At 41.4% G+C, this 27,073-nt stretch overlaps 1 protein-coding gene across 10 annotated transcripts in view; it reads left to right on the forward strand.

The window, feature by feature from the left end:
- The window catches only part of KCNC2 (potassium voltage-gated channel subfamily C member 2), a 92,706-nt gene extending 70,502 nt beyond the window's left edge, over window positions 1-22,204 (forward strand). For 2 of the 10 annotated variants that reach the window (XM_083463160.1, XM_083463162.1), the window contains exons 3-5: window positions 11,053-11,980; window positions 16,728-16,895; window positions 18,980-21,104. In XM_083463160.1, coding sequence (XP_083319286.1) covers window positions 11,053-11,980; window positions 16,728-16,895; window positions 18,980-19,116 — 1,233 coding nt within the window. In that variant the 3' untranslated portion in view covers window positions 19,117-21,104. Of the gene's footprint in view, window positions 1-11,052; window positions 11,981-16,727; window positions 16,896-18,979 lie in introns of all 10 variants that reach the window. The other 8 variants (XM_083463165.1, XM_083463169.1, XM_083463164.1 and 5 more) reach the window with 8 other exon arrangements.
- The last annotated feature ends 4,869 nt before the right edge of the window (window positions 22,205-27,073 follow it).

Genomic DNA, 27,073 nt, shown 5'->3' on the forward strand with positions numbered 1-27,073 from the left:
CAATGGGAAGTAGAATATGTGGACTTGAGTCCCTCCACTGAGGTATGGTTTATTGAAACCGCAAGAGGTGTCCCACCAGCAGCACTGAGTTTGGAGAAAAAGGAGAAACAGCAAGCCTAGAACACAGGAGTCTGTGTTAGAGAACTATACAGTACTGTCACCACACAATCATACAGTCAAACGAAAGACTTATGAGGGGGCACTTCATACATTCCATATGAACGCAGTGATTGACTCCTCGGCCCAGTAGACCTGAAGGAGCGTCTCTACCCCCATCGTTCAGCCTGGACACTGAGGTCCAGCTCCGAGGACCTCCTGGTGGTTCCCTCATTGCGAGAAGCTAAGTTACAGGGAACCAGGCGGAGGGCGTTCTTGGTAATGACGCCCACCCTGTGGAACACCCCTCCATCAGATGTCATGGAAATAAACTATATGACATTTAGAAGACATCTGAAGGCAGCCCTGCTTAGGGAAGTTTTTAATGACTGATGTTTTAATGTATTTTTAAGATTTTGTTGGAAGCCACCCAGAGTGGCTGGGGAAACCTAGCCAAATGGATAGGGTAGAAATAATAAATGATGATGATGATGATGATGATGATGAACAACAACAACAACAACAACATATTTTTGGGCCATCTGAGGAGTCCCCCAAGTGTGTAGAAATTCCATTTTTGACTGGGTGGCTCTGCTTAGCTGCCCTACTTATAAGCATGGTCACCAATTTCACTTTTAGATCACATAGTTTGGGTGCCCAATGGAAAGTAAAGGATGGGATGAACAATAAGGAAATCTCTATCACAATAGCATGTGACTGCTGAAGTCATGGGCCAAATGTGTAGATTCCTGTAGTTCAGTTTCAATTTTTCTCTTCTTTTTTGAGGGAGTTAATCTTTATGAAATACTCTCCTTGATACCTGAGGCTACTGCAGAAGTGCTTTGTGATGTCCACCCCAAAAGTGCTATTTATGCATATGATTGAATATATGTTTTGTTTCTTTCCAGCCTTGTCTGTTGTCATGCAGCAGAGAATTTCTTTAGCTTGTTGTGCTCTAGGTAGTCACTTTGTCAAACTTTCCCTAACCAAAATACCTGACAAAACTACTGAGTGAAACTGACTTCTCTGTCAGAGGGACATCAAAAGTAATCTCAGTTACCAGAAATTCAGTATGGGAGATTCACTTCTAAAAGTTAGAAACTTTGCCCTCCTTACCCTTTTTGTTTTGCTGAAGTTCAGTAGATACAGTAAAGATCCCCTTTATAGTTGCAGAACAGGTGTTCATCCATAGGAGACACCTATTATTATTATTATTATTATTATTATTAAAAATACTTGTTTAATTTATCTGATTCTAGAAAAAAAGAGTTTTAAACCAACTGGTTGGTTAGAAGTCACTGATTACTCTGTAACTGAAGTTGAGAGCTATATGACTGTGTTTCAGAATTTCGATTTAAAAGGATCATAGAATAGAATCATAGAATCATAGAGTTGGAAGAGACCACAAGGGCCATCGAGTCCAACCCCCTGCCAAGCAGGAAACACCATCAGAGCACTCCTGACATATGGTTGTCAAGCCTCTGCTTAAAGACCTCCAAAGAAGAAGACTCCACCACACACCTTGGCAGCAAATTCCACTGTCGAACAGCTCTTACTGTCAGGAAGTTCTTCCTAATGTTTAGGTGGAATCTTCTTTCTTGTAGTTTGAATCCATTGCTCCGTGTCCGCTTCTCTGGAGCAGCAGAAAACAACATTTCTCCCTCCTCTATGTGACATCCTTTTATATATTTGAACATGGCTATCATATCACCCCTTAACCTCCTCTTCTCCAGGCTAAACATGCCCAGCTCCCTTAGCCGTTCCTCATAAGGCATCGTTTCCAGGCCTTTGACCATTTTGGTTGCCCTCCTCTGGACACGTTCCAGTTTGTCAGTGTCCTTCTTGAATTGTGGTGCCCAGAACTGGACACAGTACTCCAGGTGAGGTCTGGATCTACCCAAGTTGCATCCTTTGCCATGACAGTCATCAAGCCACAAAGTGGTTGCCCATTAGTGTCTCATTGTCTTGGCTTTGTTGCCTTCCTGAGATTGCAAATACCTGTATGGTGATTGTCAAGCAACTGGCAGGCCACAATTTATGTCCACTAGGCTGCATTTGCTCCTTCATGGATCACTGCCTTGTCGTGGCGAAGCGGCTTGAATATGCAATATGCCACTCAATATGCCAGCAAGTTTGGAAAACTCAGCAGTGGCCAGAGGACTGGAGAAGATCAGTCTACATCCCAATACCAAAGAAGGGCAGTACGAAAGAATGTGCCAACTACCGCACAATTGCGCTCATTTCACACGCTAGCAAGGTTATGCTCAAAATTCTACAAGGCAGGCTAAAGCAGTATGTGGACCAAGAACTCTCAGAAGTGCAAGCTGGATTTTGAAGGAGCAGAGGAACCAGAGACCAAATTGCAAACATGCGCTGGATTATGGAGAAAGCTAGAGAGTTCCAGAAATATATCTACTTCTGCTTCATTGACTATGCAAAAGCCTTTGACTGTGTCGACCACAGCAAACTATGGCAAGTTCTTAAAGAAATGGGAGTGCCTGATCACCTTATCTGTCTCCTGAGAAATCTCTATGTGGGACAAGAAGCTACAGTTAGAACTGGATATGGAACAACTGATTGGTTCAAAATTGGGAAAGGAGTACAACAAGGCTGTATGTTGTCTCCCTGTTTATTTAACTTATATGCAGAATTCATCATGCGAAAAGCTGGGCTGGATGAATCCCAAGTCGGAATTAAGATTGCCGGAAGAAATATCAACAACCTCAGATATGCAGATGACACAACCTTGATGGCAGAAAGTGAGGAGGTATTAAAGAACATTTTAATGAGGGTGAAAGAGGAGAGCGCAAAATATGGTCTGAAGCTCAACATCAAAAAAATGAAGATCATGGCCACTGGTCCCATCACATCCTGGCAAATAGAAGGGGAAGAAATGGAGGCACTGAGAGATTTTACTTTCTTGGGTTCCATGATCACTGCAGATGGTGACAGCAGTCATGAAATTAAAAGACGCCTGCTTCTTAGGAGAAAAGCAATGACAAACCTAGACAGCATCTTAAAAAGAAGACACCACATTGCCGACAAAGGTCCGTATAGTTAAAGCTATGGATTTCCCAGTAGTGATGTAAGGAAGTGAGAGCTGGACCATAAAGAAGGCTGATCGCCGAAGAATTGATGCTTTTGAATTATGGTGCTGGAGGAGACTATTGAGAGTCCCATGGACTGCAAGAACATCAAACCTCTCCATTCTTACAGAAATCAGCCCTGAGTGCTCACTGGAAGGACAGATTCTGAAGCTGAGGCTCCAATACTTTGGCCACCTGATGAGAAGAGAAGACTCCCTGGAAAAGACCCTGATGTTGGGAAAGATGGAAGGCACAAGGAGAAGGGGACGACAGAGGATGAGATGGTTGGACAGTGTTCTCGAAGCTACCAGCATGAGTTTGACCAAACTGCGGGAGGCAGTGGAAGACAGGAGTGCCTGGCGTGCTCTGGTCCATGGGGTCACGAAGAGTCGGACATGACTAAACAACTAAACAACAACAATCTGCATTTGACTGAACTTGAGACAGTGAACTGCTTAACTATGACACCTACATTTTCAGTTTTCGGTGTCCTTGCAAACAATGTGCCTCCAGTTTTGTTTTGTTTTTTAAGAGATGCTTCTGTTTTCTTTTTATGTCCATCTTGGGCCTCTTATCAGAGAATATTAAATGTTGTATTTTCAAGAGCCTATTAAATATTTAAGCCTTTTTCTGTAGTCACTCTATCAAGGGCAGTCTTGTAAGTCCTGAAATCAATGCAAATAAGCTAACTGAACCTTAAAATCTGCTATTGAACCCTCTGGTTAGACGCTGTACTTTACATAGCATTATATTACATAGCAAGGGGAAGTGGTAATGTAGGTGATGAGAATAAAAAGCAGCATATTTTTCAAAGGTTGCTGACGAGGTAAAGAAGACATTTTTATAGCAGCATGAAACAAGTAGGAGTAAACTTTTGCTAGCTCCACTGTGTCCCTTCAGAATATTAAAACTGATAATTTCTTGAACAAGCAGTGAAGTTTACAGATACAAACAGGGAAGACCTAGATTTGGTTGGGATGGGGATATGTGGGAAGTAGTGAATGAAGGCCAGAAGAATATATCACACTTCTGATTGTCAGCATCACATTTCTTGGTGACCAGGGATTTTTCAACACTGCAGTCAGTGAATCCAAGTAGTTGAGGGAATTGGGAGCAGTTCACAGATGGCCCATAAATGGTGAGATGAAGGATAGCATTTTGGGCTATTTGCCGTGCAGGGACTAAAAATGTGTGAGGCATGGTGAGAAGCTGGGGTGCTTTGCAAATAAATGAAGCAATTTTCTTGGAACACTTTTTGAGGTTTGTGTTTTGAGCCTTGCTGACACATCCCCATCATATGTAGAACAAAATATGTGATTCTGAGACTCTACACTTGTATACCCTACGATAATTCAGCTTCGCTTTTTTTGGGTAGGATACTAAACAGAATATTCATAGTAGGTAAGGAGACAAGGAGTTTAGATGAGCAGTTAGTTCATCATTACCATTGCCTTGTAAGGGATCCAACACACTGCTGCTGCCGAAAATGGTAAGCAGTCTTTGGCAATGTTACTACTGGTATTACAGAAAGGTGTCAACAGGTCAATTTGCAGATCTGTTAAAATGCACTTAATTCATCAATGGATCTCATACGGTTTATACTTTACAGGTTTAAATCAATGCTCTAATTTTTGTAATTCTCATATTTATTGAAAAAGTCTGCTTTCTAATTGCTATATAATAATCTAAAACCAGTGGTCATGCAGGAGAATAATCGAATAGCAATTGTCATGTAGCCCACAAGGCTTTTGCACTTCAGAGTTTATACATTATTTATACAGGGTTGCTTATAGCTAAGCATCTGCAAGCAGAAAAACTCTTACCTGTTGATAGAAGGGATCCTGATTCAGTGCAGGATCCCACCAGTGGAAGGAAAAGGAGTCAGTTTTTGCTGAATCCCCTATAACTCAGCAGGCCCCTGTGTTTCCTCTCATGCTGTTCTCAAGCCCCACCCCCCATAATGGTAGAATGATTTCTGCAACTGGAATTTACATGACTTTTGTTCCTGTATTAAGAATGCTGTTGGATTCTATATCCCACCAGTCAGACCTCTGCTATAAAAGCTAGCTATATTGATTTCCATAGAGCAGTTTGGGTTTCTGCTAATGTCGTCATAAATGGTCAGGGTAAATTGCATAGGGACATTGTACGTCAGTTAAAATATATCTGCTTGTAACTAAAAATAAGTTTTTGTCTAGCATTTAAGTGTTTCTTGGAAATATCATTCCAGTTTTTGTTGGGAGTTCTTCTGGGAGGCAAGGCTGTGCAAGGCTATGAGGCACGATTCCAGTAGTCTCTTGTTCAGATTTCACTGGAGCCATAACCTTCATGGATGGCCTTTGCGTAAGCCCTGCATCTGTATTCAGGGTTACAATACAACCTTGCAAGGTTGTTCTAGGGTTCATGGTGATCCTACGTAGGAGTATAAATAAATCCCAAGTAGTTATTTCTGCTACTATTACTATTGTTGAGGAGCGCTATCATTTGTAGCCTGAAACAAGAGGATAATTTGTGAGTATCTGCAAACAATGGGCAAGCAGCTGCACCAACTCCACCTGTGCCCTATTGCTGAATGATGCAAACAAACATGGATGACTCATGTTCAAGGTTCATTGCCTTCAGAACAGGCACAGATGGGAATAGATGGGTAAGCAGCATCACACTGGATGAATGACCCAAATGAAAGACGATGTGTCATCCATCCTAAATCATCATCCTTAATAAAAAACATCTTATTGAGTCGATTGAAGTGGCACACATTTCAAAACGAAAAGGTGATGGAAGGTGATGGTTGCAATGTCGTGGGACACACATCCCAGTTAAATTAACAAAGCGACTTTGCTTTGACCCAAGACTCAGCTATACAGCTGCAAATAGAACATTTTAAGTGTGTTGTGAAGTGCAATGTACAAACGTGACACTGGATGGCAACAGTGAGCTATGGCAATTTCAATGTATTTTTCAAAACGGTTTTTTTTAAAGCATTTTCACAGCATTTTTATATATGTGTGTAGATTCTATCCCAGTATTAGCACAACGGAAGCCGCTCGAGTGCACATGTGGCCACATTCTTACTACTTTCTCAGCATGTGGCTGTTTTAGTTTTTAGTCCATCTATGCTGACTTTCTAGTGACGCGGGTGGCGCTGTGGGTTAAACCGCAGAGCCTAGGACTTGCCAATCAGAAGGTCGGCAGTTTGAATCCCCGTGACGGGGTGAGCTCCTGTTGCTCGATCCCTGCTCCTGCCAACCTAGTAGTTGAGAAGCATGTCAAAGTGCAAGTAGATAAATAGGTACCGCTCCGGCGGGAAGGTAAACGGCATTTCAGTGCACTGCTCTGGTTCGCCAGAAGCGGCTTAGTCATGCTGGCCACATGACCCGGAAGCAGTATGCCGGCTCCCTCGGCCAATGAAGCGAGATGAGCGCCGCAACCTCAGAGTCGGTCACGACTGGACCTAATGGTCAGGGGTCCCTTTACCTTCACCTTTATGTTGACTTCCAGGAGCAGTTTGAAATTGAGCTGTCACCTCCCCCCCCCCCCCAAGCTGGCTATGCTTACTTCAAAAGCCACTCATGCCTCTTTCCCCGTGTGTGTGTGTGTGTGTGTGTGTGTGTGTGTGTTTAAATAGCATTCTCAGAGGCTGCAATTAAGTGTGCAAGAGGGATGGGCTTGCTTAACCCTTGCACCTTTCTTTTCTGCCCTTTTGTGTTCATTAGCACGTACCCAAAGCTGCTTTCACACCCATGGGGAAGAGAAATGGAATTGCCATCACTTTTCCACCCACAGGAGAAAAACACCTTTGGTTAGGGTTTTTTTGGGGTGGGGGTGGGGCAGGGGGAGGATGCAGTTTTTCCTGCTGTACTTCCACTCCTGATATCAGCCTCCAAGGTTGCTTTTCCATAAGGGGGTGGGGGGGAACCAGGAAAAAGACACATGTAACGTCCTTAAACAACAGCACATAATTGTGATTGCTTATTTATTGAAATCATTTGTATACCAGGTTTCATTCAGAGGATACCAAAGCAGTTCACAGTACAATAAAAAACTACAATAAACAGAAAAACAATAAATTAGGAAAGTCCAATAAAATATTAGCGCTTTTGTGATGCCAGAATGAAGGGCTTACAAACATAATGTGTATATTTGCTTCTAGTAAGAAACTGTGTTGTCCTTCCTCCCTTCCTATCCCATATATGCATGCCAAGAATGTAGCTTGGTTTGGATAAGATTGCAAGGTTATCGACCGTTCTGTTACCAAAATTAGGAACATCTCATCCCTATGGCCTTCCTTTCTTCCTTCTGTTCTCAGGATGTCACTTGGTAGACTGTGGAACAGGAAGTGCAGTCACTTTGATGGTGATGGTGATAGTGATATACTGGGCTCCTTTGAATTTCTTTTGCAAGGGCAACAGATATATGCCTCGTTTGTTCTGTACTCTTAAAGGAGTATCATATGATGCTAAATTCATGGCTTAGGCCATGGGAACTGCGAACTGTAGCTCATTAAGGGTGCTGAGAGTTGTTAGGAGGCCCCTGTGGCTCGGTGTGGGGAATAGGGAAAGGGAAAGGGACCCCAACCATTAGGTCCAGTTATGACCAACTCTGGGGTTGTGGCGCTCATCTCGCTTTACTGGCCGAGGGAGCCGGCGTACAGTTTCCGGGTCATATGGCCAGCATGACTAAGCCGCTTCTGGTGAACCATTTATCTACTTGTACTTTGATGTGCTTTCAAAATGCTAGGTTGGCAGGAGCAGGGACTGAGCAACGGGAGCTCACCCCGTCGCAGGGATTCGAACTGCCGACCTTCTGCCCTAAAAACAGTCTGTTGATGATTTACATTTTCTCTCGCTTCTTTTGGTGTTGTTTGGCTTTGCTGTCAGGAGTGAACAGGATTGCGGTGACATTGGCATTATGCCAGAAGAATCTAGCAGAACCATGGGATCAGCCTACAATTTGTGGAAGTTTCCATATTTCCCCCCCCTTTGCCCCTAATAGCCCAGTTTCACCTGGGTGAGCTAAAATACACATTGGATTCCATTTTCGTTCAGCAAAATATGTGGAATGTTGATTACACTGATGTCCTTTCAATATTACAAAGAGTTCCATTGTTGCTTCCATATGCACTTTTATATTCTGTTGTTCTGTCAAGATTACAGCAGTATATTTTCAAGAAAGCAGCTAACTATAGAGAAAAGACTTTCCTAATAAGCAGTGAGGCTCTAATTTCCTGCAACTTAACTGTGACTTGATCTTTATGAGCTTCCTGCATTGACCAGTTCAGTATGTTGCAGCACTTGAATGCAGTGGTCCCAGTTCAGCAGGGACTAAGAGACACTTTGAATTTTAAAACACCCTGAGGTGAAAATTAGGAATAAAGAAATGCTCTTGAGTTTTATTTTTATTTTAAGCATTTACGAAGTGTGGCCTGGATTTATGGTCGTGATTACTTGATTGTGTTAAAATTAGGAGTGCTCTAAGCAGATTTTGGGGAGGGTTTTTAATGTAATTACTAATAATGCTCTGTGGATTTTATAGTGATTATCTATTACTCTGTGCCCTTTGTGATAACAGCTTAAGCAAGCTAATTTTAGGTCTGCATTCTGCAATAATTAAAATGAAATGTCAAAAATGTATTTAAAGAAACAGAGATAAATGCATCCTTTAAGATGTTGTACAGAAATAGTAATATTACTATTTTTCTTCTTGTGCAATCTAATTATATACAAAGTTTATAGTCTGTCATTGTTATAGTTCTTTATCTGCCAAGTCTTTGAAATTAAGAACAAGTCATAGTTGTCTCTGACTTCCAGGTTGAGGTTTAGTCCAGGTACAGGTGACAGTTGAGCTTTGAAGGGTTTACGTCAATCTGTTCTGTGAAGCTGGTTCTGGGAAACATTTTACAGCCTAGGACTTTGTCTATATAAGGGTGGAATAGGTAAAAAGGAAAAGGAAATGACTCCTGGACGGTTAAGTCCAGTCAAAGGTGACTATGGGTTTATGGCGCTCATCTCGCTTTCAGGCCGAGGGAGCCGGCATTTGTTCACAGACAGCTTTCCAGGTCATGTGGCCAGCATGACTAAACTGGCGTAACAGAACACCATGACATAAACCAGAGTGCACGGAAATGCTGTTTACCTTCCTGCCACAGCGGTACCTATTTATCTACTTGCACTGGCATGCTTTCAAACTGCTAGGTTGGCAGGAGCTGGGACAGAGCAACAGGAGCTCACCCCATTGTGCAGATACGAACCGCTGACCTTCTGATTGGCAAACCCAAGAGGCTCAGTGATTTAGACCACAGCGCCACCCGCGTCCCTCTGAAAGGTGGAATAACCTACAATAAATAACCAGGTCAATATTCTTCACACAGCTGCCTCTTCCAAGGTGCTTCCTTTTTATATTACTTGGAGGCGTAACAATGCAAATGGGTTCACTGGAGAATTAACTTTCTGCTGTCCCAGTTTAGTCTATGAACTTGTTCCACTAGCATAAGGACTTTGGGTCAACCAACCCAACTTCCTCTTGCTCTTCATTCCCTGTACACCACTAAATCTGTGATGGGTTTTCTCCCAAACCTCTGGAGCAGATGCACGGGGGAAGGGAAGGGATGCTCCTTTGTACAGTGGAAATCCTTGTTCCGGCACTATTTCACTGGATATTGCCCTACACATCTTTTTTTAATTAGGGATTAAGGACATTTTCATGCCTTGAGGTGATGTAGGAGGCCAAGTGAGCACTGCCACCCACTGTCACTGCAGATGTGCAGTGTGTGAAGAAATACACAGCTTCAGTGAAAAAGTAGTAAGGAATGAAAGGCTTAGCATCGTACCTGAAGTCTGCTGAGAATCTCACCAACATGCATCATTCAAATTCAGGACATCTCTACATTTACTAGAGTTCTCCAGAGTGTTATATGCATATTATAAAGAAACATGAGCCTTCAGGATACTTTAGAAATAATATTTGATTGCTGACGTCCTGTGTATTGACATCTGCTTGGCAGCTGTGGCAGCTATATGCTGGACTAGATAGGCCTTTGGTTTAATTGCTATCTGTAATTAAGCCCTTCAGGCAGTTCATAGCATCCTGAAGTTCATAAAATCAATGCTTCTATGTGGTAGAAGCTGAGCACATGATATTCATCAGTGGTATTGCAACATGTTTCTTAGCTGCCATCTCTGTTGCAGGAATGCTAGATGTGTACTTAATAAGGAAATGTTTTAGTTCACTAAAAAGGCTTTAATATATTTTTTTCTGAGAAGATGAAGCCAAAACAGCAACTTTCCTTACTGATGCTTCATTAGACCATTCTGGAAACCTTATAAGGACTCTATACTGCATACACAAGAGCCAAAATGAACACAATCCAGAGGATTTGCATAAACAATATTACATTTTATTCAGGAACCTTCATTTTGCTTATCAATTATGACGAATAGTTGTCACATCCTCTGTCCCAGAAGTTATTTCTTCTAATCCCATATATGGAGGGTGTGTGTGGGGACACTGTGCAAACTAGACATAATATGGACGAGCCTTGACATTGGCAATAATTTTCAGTTACTTCCTAGTGAGTTTATGAATGGAGTCGGTACTTCTGGCTTAATTTAAGCCTTGACTATAGTTACTCAATAAAATCTACTTCCAAAAAGTCTTTTTGTCCAGATCATTACCCACAATGCTTGTTTTGTAGTTCCAGCTGGGGATATCAGCAGGTGAATTCTTGATATCAATCTTATTGGAAGCAACCCCATGGGGAGTCTTTGCACTCAAGCGTGCTATAAGTTAAGCTATATGATACTTCTCATTATGTTGGTGTTTTTTTTAACTCTCTGATTCTGATAAGTGTCTAATTTATTTTTCTTTGCAGTTCATTGCGTTTGCCTCTTTATTCTTCATCCTACTTTCAATCACAACCTTTTGCCTGGAAACCCACGAAGCATTCAACACCATCAAAAACAAAACAGAGCCAACCATCAATGGCTCCGAGGTGGTTCTGCAGTATGAAATAGAGACGGACCCTGCTCTGACGTATGTTGAAGGAGTATGCGTGGTGTGGTTTACATTTGAATTTTTAGTCCGCGTCGTTTTTTCACCCAACAAACTTGAATTCATCAAAAACCTCTTGAATATCATTGACTTTGTGGCCATTTTGCCCTTCTATCTCGAGGTGGGCCTCAGTGGGCTATCCTCCAAAGCTGCTAAGGATGTGCTTGGTTTCCTCAGGGTAGTGAGGTTTGTGAGAATCCTGCGAATCTTCAAGCTCACCCGACATTTTGTGGGCCTCAGGGTGCTGGGTCACACGCTCCGAGCAAGCACCAACGAGTTTTTGCTGCTGATAATATTTTTGGCATTAGGAGTATTGATATTTGCCACCATGATCTACTATGCTGAGCGAATAGGAGCCAGGCCCAACGACCCTTCTGCTAGCGAACACACAGAGTTCAAAAACATCCCCATTGGCTTCTGGTGGGCTGTGGTCACCATGACCACTCTTGGGTATGGAGACATGTATCCAAAGACATGGTCAGGGATGTTAGTGGGTGCTCTGTGTGCTTTAGCTGGGGTGCTGACCATAGCCATGCCTGTGCCTGTTATTGTCAACAACTTTGGAATGTACTATTCTCTGGCCATGGCGAAACAGAAGCTTCCGAGAAAGAGAAAGAAGCACATCCCACCTGCTCCTCAGGCAAGCTCCCCTACATTTTGCAAGACAGACTTGAACACAGCCTGCAATAGCACACAGGGGGAAGTCTGTCTGGGCAGAGACAACCGGCTGATGGAACACAATAAATCAGGTAGGACACCGTCCGAAACGCATGTCTGGTATGTTTGGCAGTACAAGGCGTCAGAAAGCATCGAATCTTTCTGCAGCTAGAGGAGGTAGTTGACACACCTCTCCCTTCACTCACTGTTTGTATATGTCAGTCTTGTAGGTGGCAAAATAGTTGCAGCATAAGAATGATGTTCCCAGATCTGTGCATTGCTGATCTGTAGTGTTCGCTAGGTGTTTCGTGAACAGTGCTTTTTTGTGACAGTACTCAATGGTACCGAGTACAATCACCTCTTTTTTTGCTGCCCATAGCAGCCATTTTGTGCTGGCACCCACAGCACTTTTATCAAGATAGAAGTACCAACACCTAATTTTTATTTACTTATTTATTTCAAAAAAAAAGCACTGATTGTGAATGCTGAGCTACCTTTAATTTTCCTTATTTCTTCATAATTCTTTTGTTTTACTGGCGGCATCTACTGTTTCTTTTGCCTGTTGCACTGTACAATGTTTTGTTTTGTTTCCTGCATGCCTATTCCTGTACAGCTATGCCTCCATTTTGTTGAACTTCATGGCGTTTTGCGTGGTGTTTGTCTCTTCTGTCTGCTTGTCTCTTTTGTTTGCTTTGCCTGTGCCACACTGGTGGCATGAAATACTAGAAGTGGTATAAATAAACATTCATTTAAACATGGATGATTAATCTGGGCCTACATTCAGTGCAACAAGTAACACAGAAGGGGGTTCTCTAGATTTCAAGGAGAGCATTTCTTTTTTCATAGATTGGAATGACACCCCCCCCAACCTAAGGGAACAGGTGATGCTCATGAAATTACATTTAAGCTTAGACTCAAATTTTCTTACTTAGAAGCAAGAGGTCCATTAAATTTCATTTGAAGCTTTCCCCCGTTAGGATGCTTAGAACCTCACATCTTGTAGGCAGAAGTTACAATATGGACAAGATTTTAACTAACCGTGCAATTCTATAAATGCCTACTAAGAAGTAAGTCCCACTGAGTTCAGTGGAGCTTATTCCCAGGTAAGTACGTATAGCATTGCAGCCATGGTGCTGTAATCTTAGAGACTTTTCATAATTATATTTAATATATAGAAGCATAAGATTTCTCCTGGATCAGACCAAAGGCCCTTCTAATCCAGTGTCCTGTTCAGCCAGATGCAAATGGGATTTCCACAAGCAGGGCATGAACACAGCAGAAACGTTCCCCTTGTGATTCCCAGTACGGTCGTACCTTCGATCCTGAATGCCCTGGAACTCGGATGTTTTGGCTCCTGAACGCCGCAAACGGATTGTTCCGGTTTATGAATGTTCTTTTGGAACCCGAACGGCCGATGGGGCTACCGTGGCTTCTGATTGGCTGCAAGAGCTTCCTGCAGCCAATTAGACGCTGCTATTTGGTTTTCAAATGTTTTGGATGTCGAACGGACTTCCGGAACGGATTCCGTTCAACTTCCAAGGTACGAATGTAACTAGTGTTGAGATGTATACTGCCTCCAACCCTGGACATAGTATGTTACCATCATGGCTGGTTGCCATTGATAGACGTACCTTCCATTAATCTGTTTTCATTCCTTGTAAAGCCATTACTACAGGTTGTGGTAGTGAATCCCAGAATTTAACTATGCACATTGTGAAGAAATGCATTTTTTCTGTCCCGAATCTTTCAGCATTCAGCCTCATTAGATGGCCCCACATTCTAATATTATGAAACAGAGAAAAATCCATCTTTTCCCACTTTCTCTGTAGGATGCATAATTGTATATATCTCTGTGGTTCCCCCCTTTTTTACCTGCATTTTTTTCCAAACTAAGGATCCTCAAATATTGTAACCCTCCATAGAAGAGTTGCATCACCCTCCTTGATCATTTTGGTTGCCAGCCGTTTAAATGATCAATTACTGTAATGATTCACAATGCTTCTCCCCCCACCTAAAAATAAACAAATCAAAGTAATAATGGAGATGTAGAGAGAGAGAAAACTGCTGCTTTCTGGATTTATGGTCCCAGTGATTTGTCTTTTAAGGATATCAATGAAAATAGGTGCTCTTATGACTCCACAGCTATCACAGCTAATTTCAAGCTCCCTTGGAGATCATGAACCAAAAGTGTTTATACTGGGGGTTTCCCTGGGGTTTGGGGTGGGGATACTAAATTTGAACATTTGGGAAAGTATGGAAAAATCTTGGAAGAGATTAGATACAGTGGTTGGAATATGCTGTGCTTGATTGGTACTTACCATAACAACCCCCAAAGTGATAAGGGCCACCCTGTTTACAGGTCAAGATGAAGTCCACAGTGTTCAATTACATGGCAGTAGTAGGGAAAGGTTATAAAAAGAGAAATCTTGAGAAGGAAAAAAATATATACAATAAGATAATAAAATGTGTCTTTTCCCTTTCCAGTGCCTTTAACATCTGGCTCTCCAGATGTTGACAGACCAATTCCCAGCAGCCCCAGTTTGCATAACTAATGGCCACAGATGACAGAAGTGTCTGGAGGGCCACAGGTTTCTCATCCCCATTTTAAATTCTAGAATTATTATGGTTAGCATTTTCAAAGTAATAAAATAGATCACTGTTCTTAAATATTAAAAGCCCTATTATCATGATAAAAGAGCCTATTAATCAAAAACTGCAGATGTTTAAAGAGGGATTAGGCATTTTAATAACTATTAACTGCTCTACAGCAGGGACTTTTACTTCCCTCTCCCCAAGCTTTATTAGGTATTGCCACAGTTAGCTTTTAAGACGGACACAGGGATGTGCCTAAGCACCATGAGTGTAACTGAAGGGAAAGTAAAACACACCATGTTTGGTTTGCTAATCCTTGCCTAGGCTGCAGCCAGCCAGACCACATGAATGGATTAGGGCTGTTCAGATCACCTTCAAACCAATACGCCCTCAAACCAATACACAGCCCAAAGCACAATTACCCTTCCAAAGATTCCGTGTGGTGTAGTGGTGGGCTAAGACCTGGAAGAGGCCAGGGTTAAAATCCCCACTCAGCCATGAAGCTCGCTGGGTGACCTTGGGCCAGTCACTGCCTCTCTGCTTCACAGGGCTATTATGAGGGTAAAACAGAGGGGTGGGTGGGAAGCATGTATGCCATATTGAGCTCCTTGAAGGAAAAGTGGGATATAAATTTAGTAGTCAGACAATCAATCAATCAATCAATCAATCAATCAGTCAGTCAGTCAATCAATCAATCAATCAATCAATCAATCACTGACTCACTCACTCACTCCTCTCCCACTTTTGCAGCTCAGTTCTCCTACCAAACAATGTACAAGCATGCTTTTATTAGGGGGAATTGTGCATAAAATTGCACACATAAAACAGCATACCTAAATGCATTATATAAGGGGAATCTGCTTGCAAAAAAAATTGCACTTTGGTCAAAGCAGTATTTTGTGCATTTTAGTAGAAATGTGTGCTAAAATGCTGATGAATTTCCATGAGGATTTTGTTTTTTAAAAATGCAAATGGCTGCAGAAATGTGGAGAACTTTAAAACGGGAAAAAGGAGAAACCGAGAGAACCCACAATTGACAGACTGATCCATGTCTACCTCTGTGTGCGTGCGCACTGTTAGAGAAGCAAGAAGATTCCTCCCTAAGCTTGGTGCCATGTGGAAGGGAGAGCCAATGTCTTTACCCTTAACTCAACATGGCACCCTGTGTGCTTCTTAGTGAAGGACCACTTAGTCATGTGATAAAGGTAAAGGTACCCCTGCCCGTACGGGCCAGTCGTGTCCGACTCTAGGGTTGTGCGCCCATCTCACTTAAGAGGCCGGGGGCCAGCGCTGTCCGGAGACACTTCTGGGTCACGTGGCCAGCGTGACGAAGCTGCTCTGGCGAGCCAGCACCAGCGCAGCACACGGAAATGCCGTTTACCTTCCCGCTAGAAAGCGGTACCTATTTATCTACTTGCACTTAGGAGTGCTATTGAACTGCTAGGTGGGCAGGAGCTGGGACCGAAAGACGGGAGCTCACCCCGCCGTAGGGATTTGAACTGCCGACCATGCGATCGGCAAGCCCTAGGTGCTGAGGTTTTACCCACAGTGCCACCTGCATCCCAGTAGTCATGTGATACTCATATAATAATGTTCAGCAAACCTGCATGACTTGTGACCCAGCAAGCTGCGTATTATGGTTTGCAAAACAGTCCCAGGAAGACAGAAGAAAAGAGGTTTATTGAGCTTTTAGCAGGCCATTGGACATGGTTTGTCAACTGCGTTCAAGTTGGGCTTGCCTAATGTCAAGTCATGACTCAAGCACAGTCTCTTACTCTTGTGTAAGTGCCCAATATATTAGTTAGCAGTAGATCCGAATAAGCTATTCTATGGTTATATGTGAATTTATTTTAGTAGTGGATATGAGTGTGCCATCTGTATTTCAAGATTTAGTACTTACTATTATTATTTGGCAGCAAAATCTGACTTGTTTTTAAGTACTGAAGACACTGAAGCAATGAGTATAATGTTGAAGATGGCAACCGTTTAAAAAGCCAAAAATCAACATCAAAATATTTTTTTCCTTAACCAAATAATACAGATGTGCAACTTTGTTCTATTTCTATATTAATGAATGACCATGAAGGGCCATCTCTCCCCATCCCCCAATTCAAGAAATAGTAGTTTTTAAATAAATAAATAAATAAATAAATATTAACTTAAGTAACAGGTTGTCAGGCAAGTTGTCTGTGATGTTTCGTTTCCTCTCTGGCTATATTATGTAAATGGGCATGGTGCTTTAACCAGTGTTATCAGGTGAAGACAGTACAGAAAGTGAGCAGCCACTGTCACCTGTGGAAAGGCTCCCACCAATCAGACGCTCTAGTACCAGAGACAAAAACAGAAGAGGGGGAACATGTTTCCTACTGACAGCAGGTGATTACGCGTGTGCTACTGATGGAGGGATCAGGAAAGGTATGGACTCTTTCATTAGACTATAAAAGTTCATCCAGCACTGTTCTTCTGAGTAAACAAACCTGGAATGAAGGAGATGCGAACAAATGCTATATAGGAAACATTGTATGCAGACTAATGCATTTCTTCTTCTTCTACTTCTTCTTCAATTGTCCCTTTCTTGCTTCCTCTTAAATAACGGTCTTGGCTCATCAATCCATCCAAAGATATGTCCGTGTTGCTTCTGATAGGTGTATCATTCATGGTTTCATTTGTCTGTCCTGTGCATAGATAAATGTAATTTAGGTCATGTTCATTAAATCACTTTCATAACAGTTCTTTAGAAATTGCTTTGGGATATTTTAAATTCCAGTTAAGGACTTACTAGTTTAATTTAGTAATATTTTAGAAGGTTGGTTCAGTTAAGAATGTATTGTACAGTGGTACCTTGGTAGTCTAATTGCTTGGTTCCTGAACAAATTGGCTCCCGAATGCCACAAACCTGGAAGTAAGTGTTCCAGTTTGCAAACGTTTTTCGGAAGCCAAACTTCTGACGCAGCTTCCGCTTGAGTGCAGGAAACTCCTGCAGCCAATTGGAAGCTGCGCCTTAGTGTTTGAACGGTTTGGGGAGTCGAACAGACTCCTGGAATGGATTAAGTTTGAGAACCAAGGTACCACTGTAGTTCTAAATGCCAGAGCCCTGATGTGCAATACACTTAGTATTTTGGAAAGCATTGACATAGAAATGTGAGGCTTTGATGCCTTAGGCTAATAGGCTAAAGGTGAACCCACTTACCCAGCACAATATTGCTGCAGGTAGGCCAGTGTTAAATAATTGTTTCCCATGGCAAGCTATGGAAAGGTCAATGGCATATTTGCCTATTGAAACAACGGCATACATGCATTATTGAGTTTCAGTCCAATCAGGCCAGCTGTGTATACATGAGTTTTTAAAAATATAGCTTTATCAGTCATCTTTCTTGTATTTGTTTTGGGGAACACTGCTGGTGGTTGCAGCAATTGTGTGCTTAAATTGTGGATGTCTTTCCACATGGGGTTGGCTTCCCCATTTGAGAACGACTAGCCTAAACAAGATGTGCTTCTTTTCTGTCAAGCAGAGATTTGTGTGTATGGGGAAGCCCCATGAAGATAAATGGGACTTCACTCTCAGGTAAACTTGTTTAGATTAAGGCCAATACATAATTTTGGTTTTTCAGTGTGCTGTAAGAACAGTGGTTCTCTTTCCATGCACAACACTCTGTGACATTAAATAGTAATGCCGTTCTGTTGCTTAAATAAAGCACCCATATCTTGCTTTAAAAGTAAACGCTTTCACAGTACAGTATCTGTGAAATGAAAATGTCTGGGGGTGCAGAATTCTACGCTAGTGGTGAATGTTGTTCTATAATATGTAAATTCTGGTTATTTTAGGCTTAAAAGAAGTCATGCTTTGTTCCTATAATATCGGTTGGATTGCAAATAGTATGTACTGCACAGATCACTAAAAACCTACATATAAATAACACATTTTAATGAATTGCAAATCAGTTAAATATTGCAAACAAGACACACTTTAAATAGTATTAGACAGAGCGTCAGATGCTAAATCAAAGTGCTTCTGGAGATGGAGCTTTTTTAACAATACATAATTTATTCCTCTGCATTTATGATTGCAAAATAACTTCATAAAATTAGGTAAGAAATGATTGTGGTTTAAAATATTAAGAACTGGCATTGACACCAAATATCTATATACCTGTATATATCAAATGCTTTCTTCATCTGTCTTGCTTATCACCATGAATTGTACTACAACATTCTCTATGTGCTATCATTGCAGTTCTACTGAAACCACTGGGCTTGTACTAAGTATACACCCCCAGTTCATTGGTCTTAACAAAATTAAGTATGTAGTTGGTCTGAATTCATTTAATGTCATTAGTAAGAATAGCACCATTTTATGTTTTTCTCTGTTGTTGTAAACAGTCTTAACACCCTACTCTCTTAGAACCCAATGAGCAAGAACGATTACATTGCATTGCATTGTATTGTTTGTCTACTTTCTGGCTGACCTCAACTGATTTCTGTGCATTTTCTCGTGAAAGGCTACGAAAAATCCCGAAGTTTAAACAACATAGCTGGCATGGCAGGCACTGCCCTGAGACTGTCTCCAGTAACATCACCCTACAGCTCACCTTGTCCTCTGAGACGCTCTCGGTCTCCCATCCCATCTATTTTGTAAACCAGATGGCATCAGCTGGCTACATAGCTTTAACTGAAGTGCTGTTTATCACCTAATGGAAATAAGTGTAGCATTAGCTGTGGTTTCCACTAATACAAGTATAAATCTTGTGCGATATAACTGTCAGCAGCAAGCAATGCCACTTGGGTAGCTGAAGACCCCAATTTTGCTTATAAGATCCTCTAAAGTAGATTCCCCCCTCACCTTGTACCTGATTTTGTCCTATCTTACCACAGCAATAAAAGGACAGTTAGTGGACTTCACTGGCCAGTACAAATAAATAAGCATATTTTCAGGGAGATACAGTAAAACCAATGTGCTTCCAATTGATAACCATTCCACTGGACCATTTCTTGTGACTCTAACCCATCTCGAAGATGTCTGGAATCTTGTCTTGATTGCATAGAATGTGACTTCAGTCTGATCATTTGCATGGACCATACTGTCTCCATCACTTGAAATCCGTCTTGCAGACTAACCAAGACCACAGATGGCTCTGGATTGTGTGGGTTTGTTGTTTTATTCATTGTACCATCTTGCTGAAATCAGAAAAAAAACACACACCACGACCAACAGGTCCGCATGTGGGATTGGGCTGTTTTTATTGTGCTGCTTTTTAGTTCTTTTTATTTATTTATAACTTTCCCCCCAATAATGTCTATTTCTTGATTGATTAATTTTGGTACTGGACTGATGTATCAGAGTTCTGAATGTTTTCGGTTGTTTGCACACAGATAACTGCAAAGAGGTTGTCATTACTGGTTACACGCAAGCAGAAGCCAGATCTCTTTCTTAATGGCTTGGGGAAGGCACAAAACATGAAAGAAAGGTAAACACCATCCAGGCTTGCAATTTTAAGATAGCAAGTTCTGCTTGGCCCTATAGTGATTTCTCTTCTGCAGGGTTCTTCAACATTTTCAGAGGCTGAGTGCCATGTAAAAGCAAGAAGTATACTGGAGTTTTATTTTTTTTTGCTATAGGTATTAGGAGGGCAATAGTTTTCAAAAGGGTTTTTTGACCAGCCTTAAACCTCTAACTCCCAAGCTTTCACAATTTTGTTTCTGTCATATATTTTTTTAAAGATGCTCTGTCTTATATGTTGTTTCTGTTTGTCTGTCTGGCTGACTGTCTGACTGTATTTTTCATCTGTCTCCATAAAGCACAGTTGCCTTTTCCAAAAATGCTCCCTTCATATAAGATTAGCTGCTAAATGCATTTCCTTCTTCCCCCCACTTTTTGATATATGTATCTATGCATATCTCAAGTGTAAGCTGATATCCTTTCAGTGAGCACTTCTTTGACATTTCCCCCCAGTGTGGGATTTAGCAACGGTTCTGCCATTTCAATAGGGTTCCTGCTTCAATCCCACACCCTTAGCAATCTGCATTCATTCTTGTGTTGAGACTTTATCCCCTACATCAGCTTTTTCTTTACAATAAAACAAGACAGCCTTGTTTATGCAGCATCATGAATGCAGTCGCAACTACGACGTTTTGGGCTGGTGAGGAAAACACCCAGCAACGTAAAAGCCTTAGAAATATAAGGGGGGGGGGGAGAAAATCAAACAGTGTCATAAGAAATCCTTGAGATTGTTGAAAAATCCCTGATTTTTGTATGTTTATTTTTGTTAGGAAAAGAAGTCTATTTGACCATGTAACATAATATTCTGTATATAGCCTAGCATGAACTGCATGTGAAAATTTCTTGTACAAGAATGTATTTATCAGTACTTACCTTTCTGATACATAGAGATGTACATTGATTTAGTTTTGGTAAAGAGCGCTGGCAGATATAGATTAATGTAATGTATATACTTAATATGCAAACAGCTTCTAGCAAAGGAATTAATATCTGGTGCTGCTGTTATTGGCTACAGTGTTATACAGAATTTATCATGGATTTTTGACTGCTGAAAAAGGGACAATGGAATTTAGCCATACCAAGGACTGTACTGGAAAGAGACTGCTCCTCCTGAATGGGTCCTGATAATCACCTGCCGCCTTGAAGAGATCCTTCCAATTTCCTATGGAAGTGGAGCTTGTTATGGGGATTAAGGACCAATTCCAACTGCTGCTGCTGCTGCTGCCGCCGCCAGCAGACACAATTATTAGTCACTATTGATGAATCAGCTGTACATAGGTTGTGTGTGCATGGAATATCAGCTTTAGTCATCTATGCCAAGAGATGCTGAATTCAAAGACATCATCTCTGAGACTCCACGGGAAAAATAAAAAGGCCGACACACCTCTTTGTGTATTCTTCCTGGTCCCTACAGTAGGTTATGCTGTGGATCATACAGAGGCACACATGTTTAACAATAGTGATGTAAACGCTGTCTGTCATAGGTTTCCTCATAACAACTGTATTTTTGCAAAGTTTGTAACTCATGAACGTTACTGGCATGGGATTTTGCTACAAGTCTTTATGCTCTCGGTTCGCCATATCTATATTTTTATGAATACTAGTGAACATGCCAACGTTTTGGTTTACTTTTGAAATGGATAAGAAATATGTGACTGCAGACATAAACAGTAAAAATAGAGAGAGAGAGAGAGAGAGAGAGAGAGAGACCACAGTCTTTGTCTAGAGTTCTATAGAAGCGTGTGTGTTTTTTTAGTTCATTGTTACCTCAGACTTTAGGTATTGAGAGAAATAAAATGCTGGCAGTAAAAATATTATAGGTTTTTTTATTGAAACTATCACAGAAACAACATCAGTAAATATAAAATATAAAATAGATCCTAAAAATGTATATTTTGCATAAGAGAGATATTCTTTACCTTTTTGTGATTTTTGTGGTAAATTGTTCAAGTCTATTCTATGTCTATGATACTTTGTAGCCAGGTACTGTGTAATAAATTACATTCTCTCCATCCTGTTCAATAAGACCTTCTCCAGAAACTGTGTGTCACCCTGGTATTTTGAATGTAAGGACCTTTCCCACCTCTGAAATTCTGTATTGTAGACATTTTTGTGAACATGTCAAGGTGCATGCACAAGCCTGGTAGAAGCCAATGGACATGTAACTAACAGAAATGGAGAATAAAATTCAAAAGATCCAGGGAGGAGGTTGGAACATACCTTACAATGTGGCTTATTATCTTTCTTTAGTTTCCTGTTTTCTCATTCCTTCTATCTAGTTCAAGAGTGCTTGGCCATTCTAACTGTTGCTTGCATCTTTCTCACAAATTATTTTGGGAGTAAACCAATGCCCCTTGGTTTAATGAAAGGGGAGAGACAGATGGAAGGGGGAAGAGGGGTGAAGCTCATCCCTCTCCTAATTGTTACCCCTTAAACAAATTAATGCCCACCTCTAACTTTTAGCCCTGTTTTATACTGTTCACGTATAATTCCCATATATACAATCATACTTGGTTTTTGAACAGCTTAGTTCTCAAACATTTTAGCTCCTGAATGCCACAAACCTGGAAGTGTTTCTGCGGCTTCTGCTTGGCTGCAGGAGCTTCCTGCAGCCAATCAGAAGCTGCATTTGGGTTTCCGAACATTTTGGAAGTCAAACGGACTTCCGGAACGGATTCTGTTCAACTTCCAAGGTACGACTGTATGTAGCATTTTCAGATTCTTAGCTGTGGAAGCCCAAGGCAGCCCAGCTCTTCAGAATGGGACCTTGAAGGCTTCCTCAGTTATTCGAAACTGGATCTCAAACAAGCGAGGGGTTAGGAGGTTAGTGCTAGTGAGAAGTTCTGTACATTTTTGACAGCATTTTTCATGCTTTAAAAGCAAGGAATATAATTCATTTTTCCTACTTGAACAGTTTAGTAATTAGTTGCCACACATTAACCAAGATGTTACTCAAGTTATTCATAGGCGTCTAGAAGTTACTTACAACCATCTATTATACATAGACACCTCCCCCTTTATGCAACAGCAAATCTTACCCATTCTAGACAACACTCTTTGGACCCACATAATTTTTTTGGATGGGTTCCCACATTCCCTTTTCCAAGTAGCTGCATAAAGTAGCAACATATCAAGCAGAATGAGATTCCCATCTGCTGTTAAGCAAGAGGTGGACATGTGATAAGCATTTACTCTTGTAGGACCGCTCACATTCACACCAAGGATATCTCTGTGCATGCCCTTGCTGTCACAACATAAGATAAAAAGTTTGTTCCAAGCTATATTACATCCTTTTTTGGGGGGGGGGGGAGGGAACAGTGCCTTCTTACTGAAACTTTGAAATGTCCACAAGAGAACACTATATTTTTATAACAGAATTCTGTTTCACATCATATATCCTTTCCTACTCAGTTTTGAGCTATTCTGCCTTTGCAAATGATTCTTCTGGAAGCTGTCTCACCTTCTGCTCCCCAAACTGTGTTCCTCAGACTAAATTTTGTACACACTTGCCTGAAAATAAGCCCCTTTGGACTTTCCTTTAAACTCAGGTGTGATGAGACAGAGGGACCAGGAATAGCCCACCACTATGCATGCATCTGTATGCAAACATGGTGTCCTTATAGAACATATAGAAGTATGTTTAGGATTGGGATGTTAGATTAAAGTCTATGTGAAGCATGGGGACATGGACTACCACTGCAGTGGAAGTGATTTGGCTTCATTTGTAGCTGGCCAAAGCCTAAGGCTCACTTTCCCACAAATATGCTTTTGGACTTTGAATAGATGGACGTGTGGCAGCAGTTTTACAGAAAAGCAAGAGGAACTCCACATAAATGCTGTGTACACTTTTAATGCCAGGTTGTAGTAGGCTGGCTCAGTTTGACCTCGTCTGCAGTCATAGTGAGCAAGGAAGATGCAGAACCTTTCTATAGATCACTGATTTCCTCACTTCACATTCTATTTCGGTCGGCCTCATTCCTGTTTCAGAGTCCTCAGCAAATTCTTGCTGGCCATTCTCAGACATGGTTCCGCCAATTCCAAACCTCAGCCTTACGTCCTTGATTGCTCCCATCATTTCCTTCCTCATACCTACTGGGCCCTTGGCTCGTAAGCCTGTTTCATCCCTTTACTCTAGTGCTGGTATTCTACTTCTGGTGAAACTTCACTCTGCTGAACCTGTGAGAAATTTGAACTCTGCATAAGCCTTGCTTAAGGGTTCTTAACATGAAAAAGTCATGTACATCATTAATCCTGAAATAATTTTCCCCAAAGTTATGAGATCCTATGATGACTTTCAAAAGATATCCTACAAGCCCAGTGGCCTGACACACAATGGTGGCTTTGGAGGGAAGAAAAATGAGGAGAAAATACTTTTATTTTCTATATAATTAAAAAGCCTTAGGCTAAAAGTAGGAGAGCTGGTATAACCAAGAAACACTGTAGAATAATGTCCAGCTGAACTACAGGTGCCTTTCCAAGTGTGAAAATGGACTCTAATTGTATAGCTATCAATTTAGGTTCAAAAATAGATGGGTGGAATTAAAATTATATTTTTAAAAATATTATTTTAAAGTTTTTTTAAAAAATAAAATAATATTCCTGAGGTTTTTAAAGTGAAAGCTGGGTAAAACAATTAGATTTGAAAATAATTGGCTTTGTTTTGTAATGCAGAGATGTGAATTTACAAGTCTCAAATGGATTAGATTGAGAAAGCATGTTATTATCTAAATAAATCATGCAGCACCTATTTTCAATAATGATTCCAATAATGAAAATAGGAAAAGAATACGGAAACTAGGGAAGGAAAAATGGGTTGCTTAATATGCTTGAATACAAAGCAGTAGTGCAAGTGATTTCATTAATACTAACAGACCCCAAGGGAAGAACATCAAGGATTTCTAAATGAAAATTAGGAAATATTAGAAACACATGGGGGCAGTTTGAGGATGGAAATAAAAGCTTGTGTCCCCTTTGACCATACTGGCCTAGACAAGCCACAGAAACATAGCTGTCAATGTTTTCCTTTTTTTAAAGGGAAATTCCATTATTCCGAATAGGATTCCTCGCAAGAAAAGGGAAAAGTTGACAGCTATGCACAGAAACCCTTGAGAAGCCTTGTTGTTTTGGAGATAATTGAATTCCATATGAAAACTTAAAACTAATATTTAGGACTTAATGGTTTGGAGTACTTGTCATGGGACAAATAACAGTTCCTATTTCTGTCAACTCTACCACCAATTACCGGTACCTCTGTGGTTCTCAAGTCACCGCATTACCTACTCCTTCACTAGTGATGTGCCTGTTTCTGTGTCTCATGCTCTATACAGTATATTTTTATACACACTACAAGAAAGGAGGCCGCACTGCTTTGGAAGCATTGTGTATCCAAGAGACGTTTCCCTATTTCTCTACCTAGGTTTCCTGGTTCCTCTAGGAAATGGTGTATCAGCACCTTCTTTCTTGCCCTCTTGGAGTGTAAATTGCATCAAACCTCCAAGTCTCATAAAGCTAAGAGATGGGAAAATGTGAAATGAAGGAGACTAATGCATTTGAACACGCTGGAACTGAACTGCAGCTCTGAATGGAGCAGTATAAAACACATTTGGAAGAGCTAACAGTCCTTAAAATTGAGCTTTAGAAATATCATCAGGCCGGGAATATAATTCATCAAGTTCTCTTGAGCCTTCAGAAAATGGTGACATTCCCAAAGGTTTTAAATGATTGCAGCAAGCTACATGTTCATGCTCGCTGAGGGCTAGTCTCCTTTGTTACACACATTTGGAAGAAGGCATCAGCTCTGCTGGAAAAGGAAACTGGAAGCGAGAACATCTTTGCAGAAAAAAGGAGGGGAGAAAAAGGTAAGCTAAATTGATAATTTTTTTGAAATGTAGCGCAACACCAGCAGAAGTTGCCTATGACTTCTGCCATTGGGCAATTCCAGAGCTTGATTGTCATAGCTCTAAACAATCTCATATGGTGTTGTTGATGCTGCCTTCCTGCTGGCAGTGTTTGATTTTCCAAAGTGTAAGAATTCATGCCTGTTCATTCACCCCTAAGATTGCTAGAGAACAGGGATGTCCACCTTCCAAGAGACTGCGATCTACTCCCACTATAAAAACTGGCAGTGATCTACCCATTGGATAGACCAAAGTTTTTGAGCTTCTTTTGGGGAGGAACAGTCACAGTTGTTGATCTACTTCGGGGGAGCTTTAGCAAAGTTGTTGAGCACTTTTTGGGGGGGTGATCAATCAAGATCACGAGATCGACCAGGAACGCCCCACGATCGACCGGTTGGACATCCCTGCTAGAGAATGTTTTCATAGGACCACTACTTTATTTGTTATTCCTTTATTTTAATATTTATACCCTGCCATAGGCCTACACCATGGCATAGGTAATAGGTACCCCTGACCATTAGGTCCAGTCGTGGCCGACTCTGGGGTTGCGGCGCTCATCTCGCTTTATTGGCTGAGGGAGCCGGCGTACAGCTTCCGGGTCATGTGGCCAGCATGACTAAGCCACTTCTGGTGAACCAGAGCAGCACATGTAAATGCTGTTTACCTTCCCGTCGGAGCGGTACCTATTTATCAACTTGCACTTGACGTGCTTTTGAACTGCTAGGTGGGCAGGAGCAGGGACCGAGCAATGGGAGCTCACCCCATCGCAGGGATTCAAACAGCCGACCTTCTGATTGGCAAGCCCTGGGCTCTGTGGTTTAGACCACAGCGCCACCCGCGTCCCCACACCATGACATAGAATATACTAAAAATAGCAATCACATGAAAATGTATATATATTAGGGGCTGCCATGCCTGTTGCATTGCTTGTCAACCGAACGTGCCTCCTGCCCCCTTGCTTACCCCCCCCTTTATACCTCAACCAAGCCCCATTCAGCTCCTTTAAGCCCCTCGGCTCTCCATAGCTCCTTCTAATCCCTCATATTCTCACAGCTCATCTGTTCCCCCACCCCTCTTTGTACAGACTTTTGTTGCTTAAAAGTGGCATTTTAAAACCATCCTTCTCTTTTTCTCCCTTCCCTTGACTTCATGCAAATCTAGGATAGTGATGTAGTATGACAAATCCTCGAAAGAGGGCT

This window comes from Podarcis liolepis (assembly GCF_965112155.1).
Source record: "Podarcis liolepis genome assembly, chromosome: 10".
Classification (NCBI taxonomy): Eukaryota; Metazoa; Chordata; class Lepidosauria; order Squamata; family Lacertidae; genus Podarcis; species Podarcis liolepis.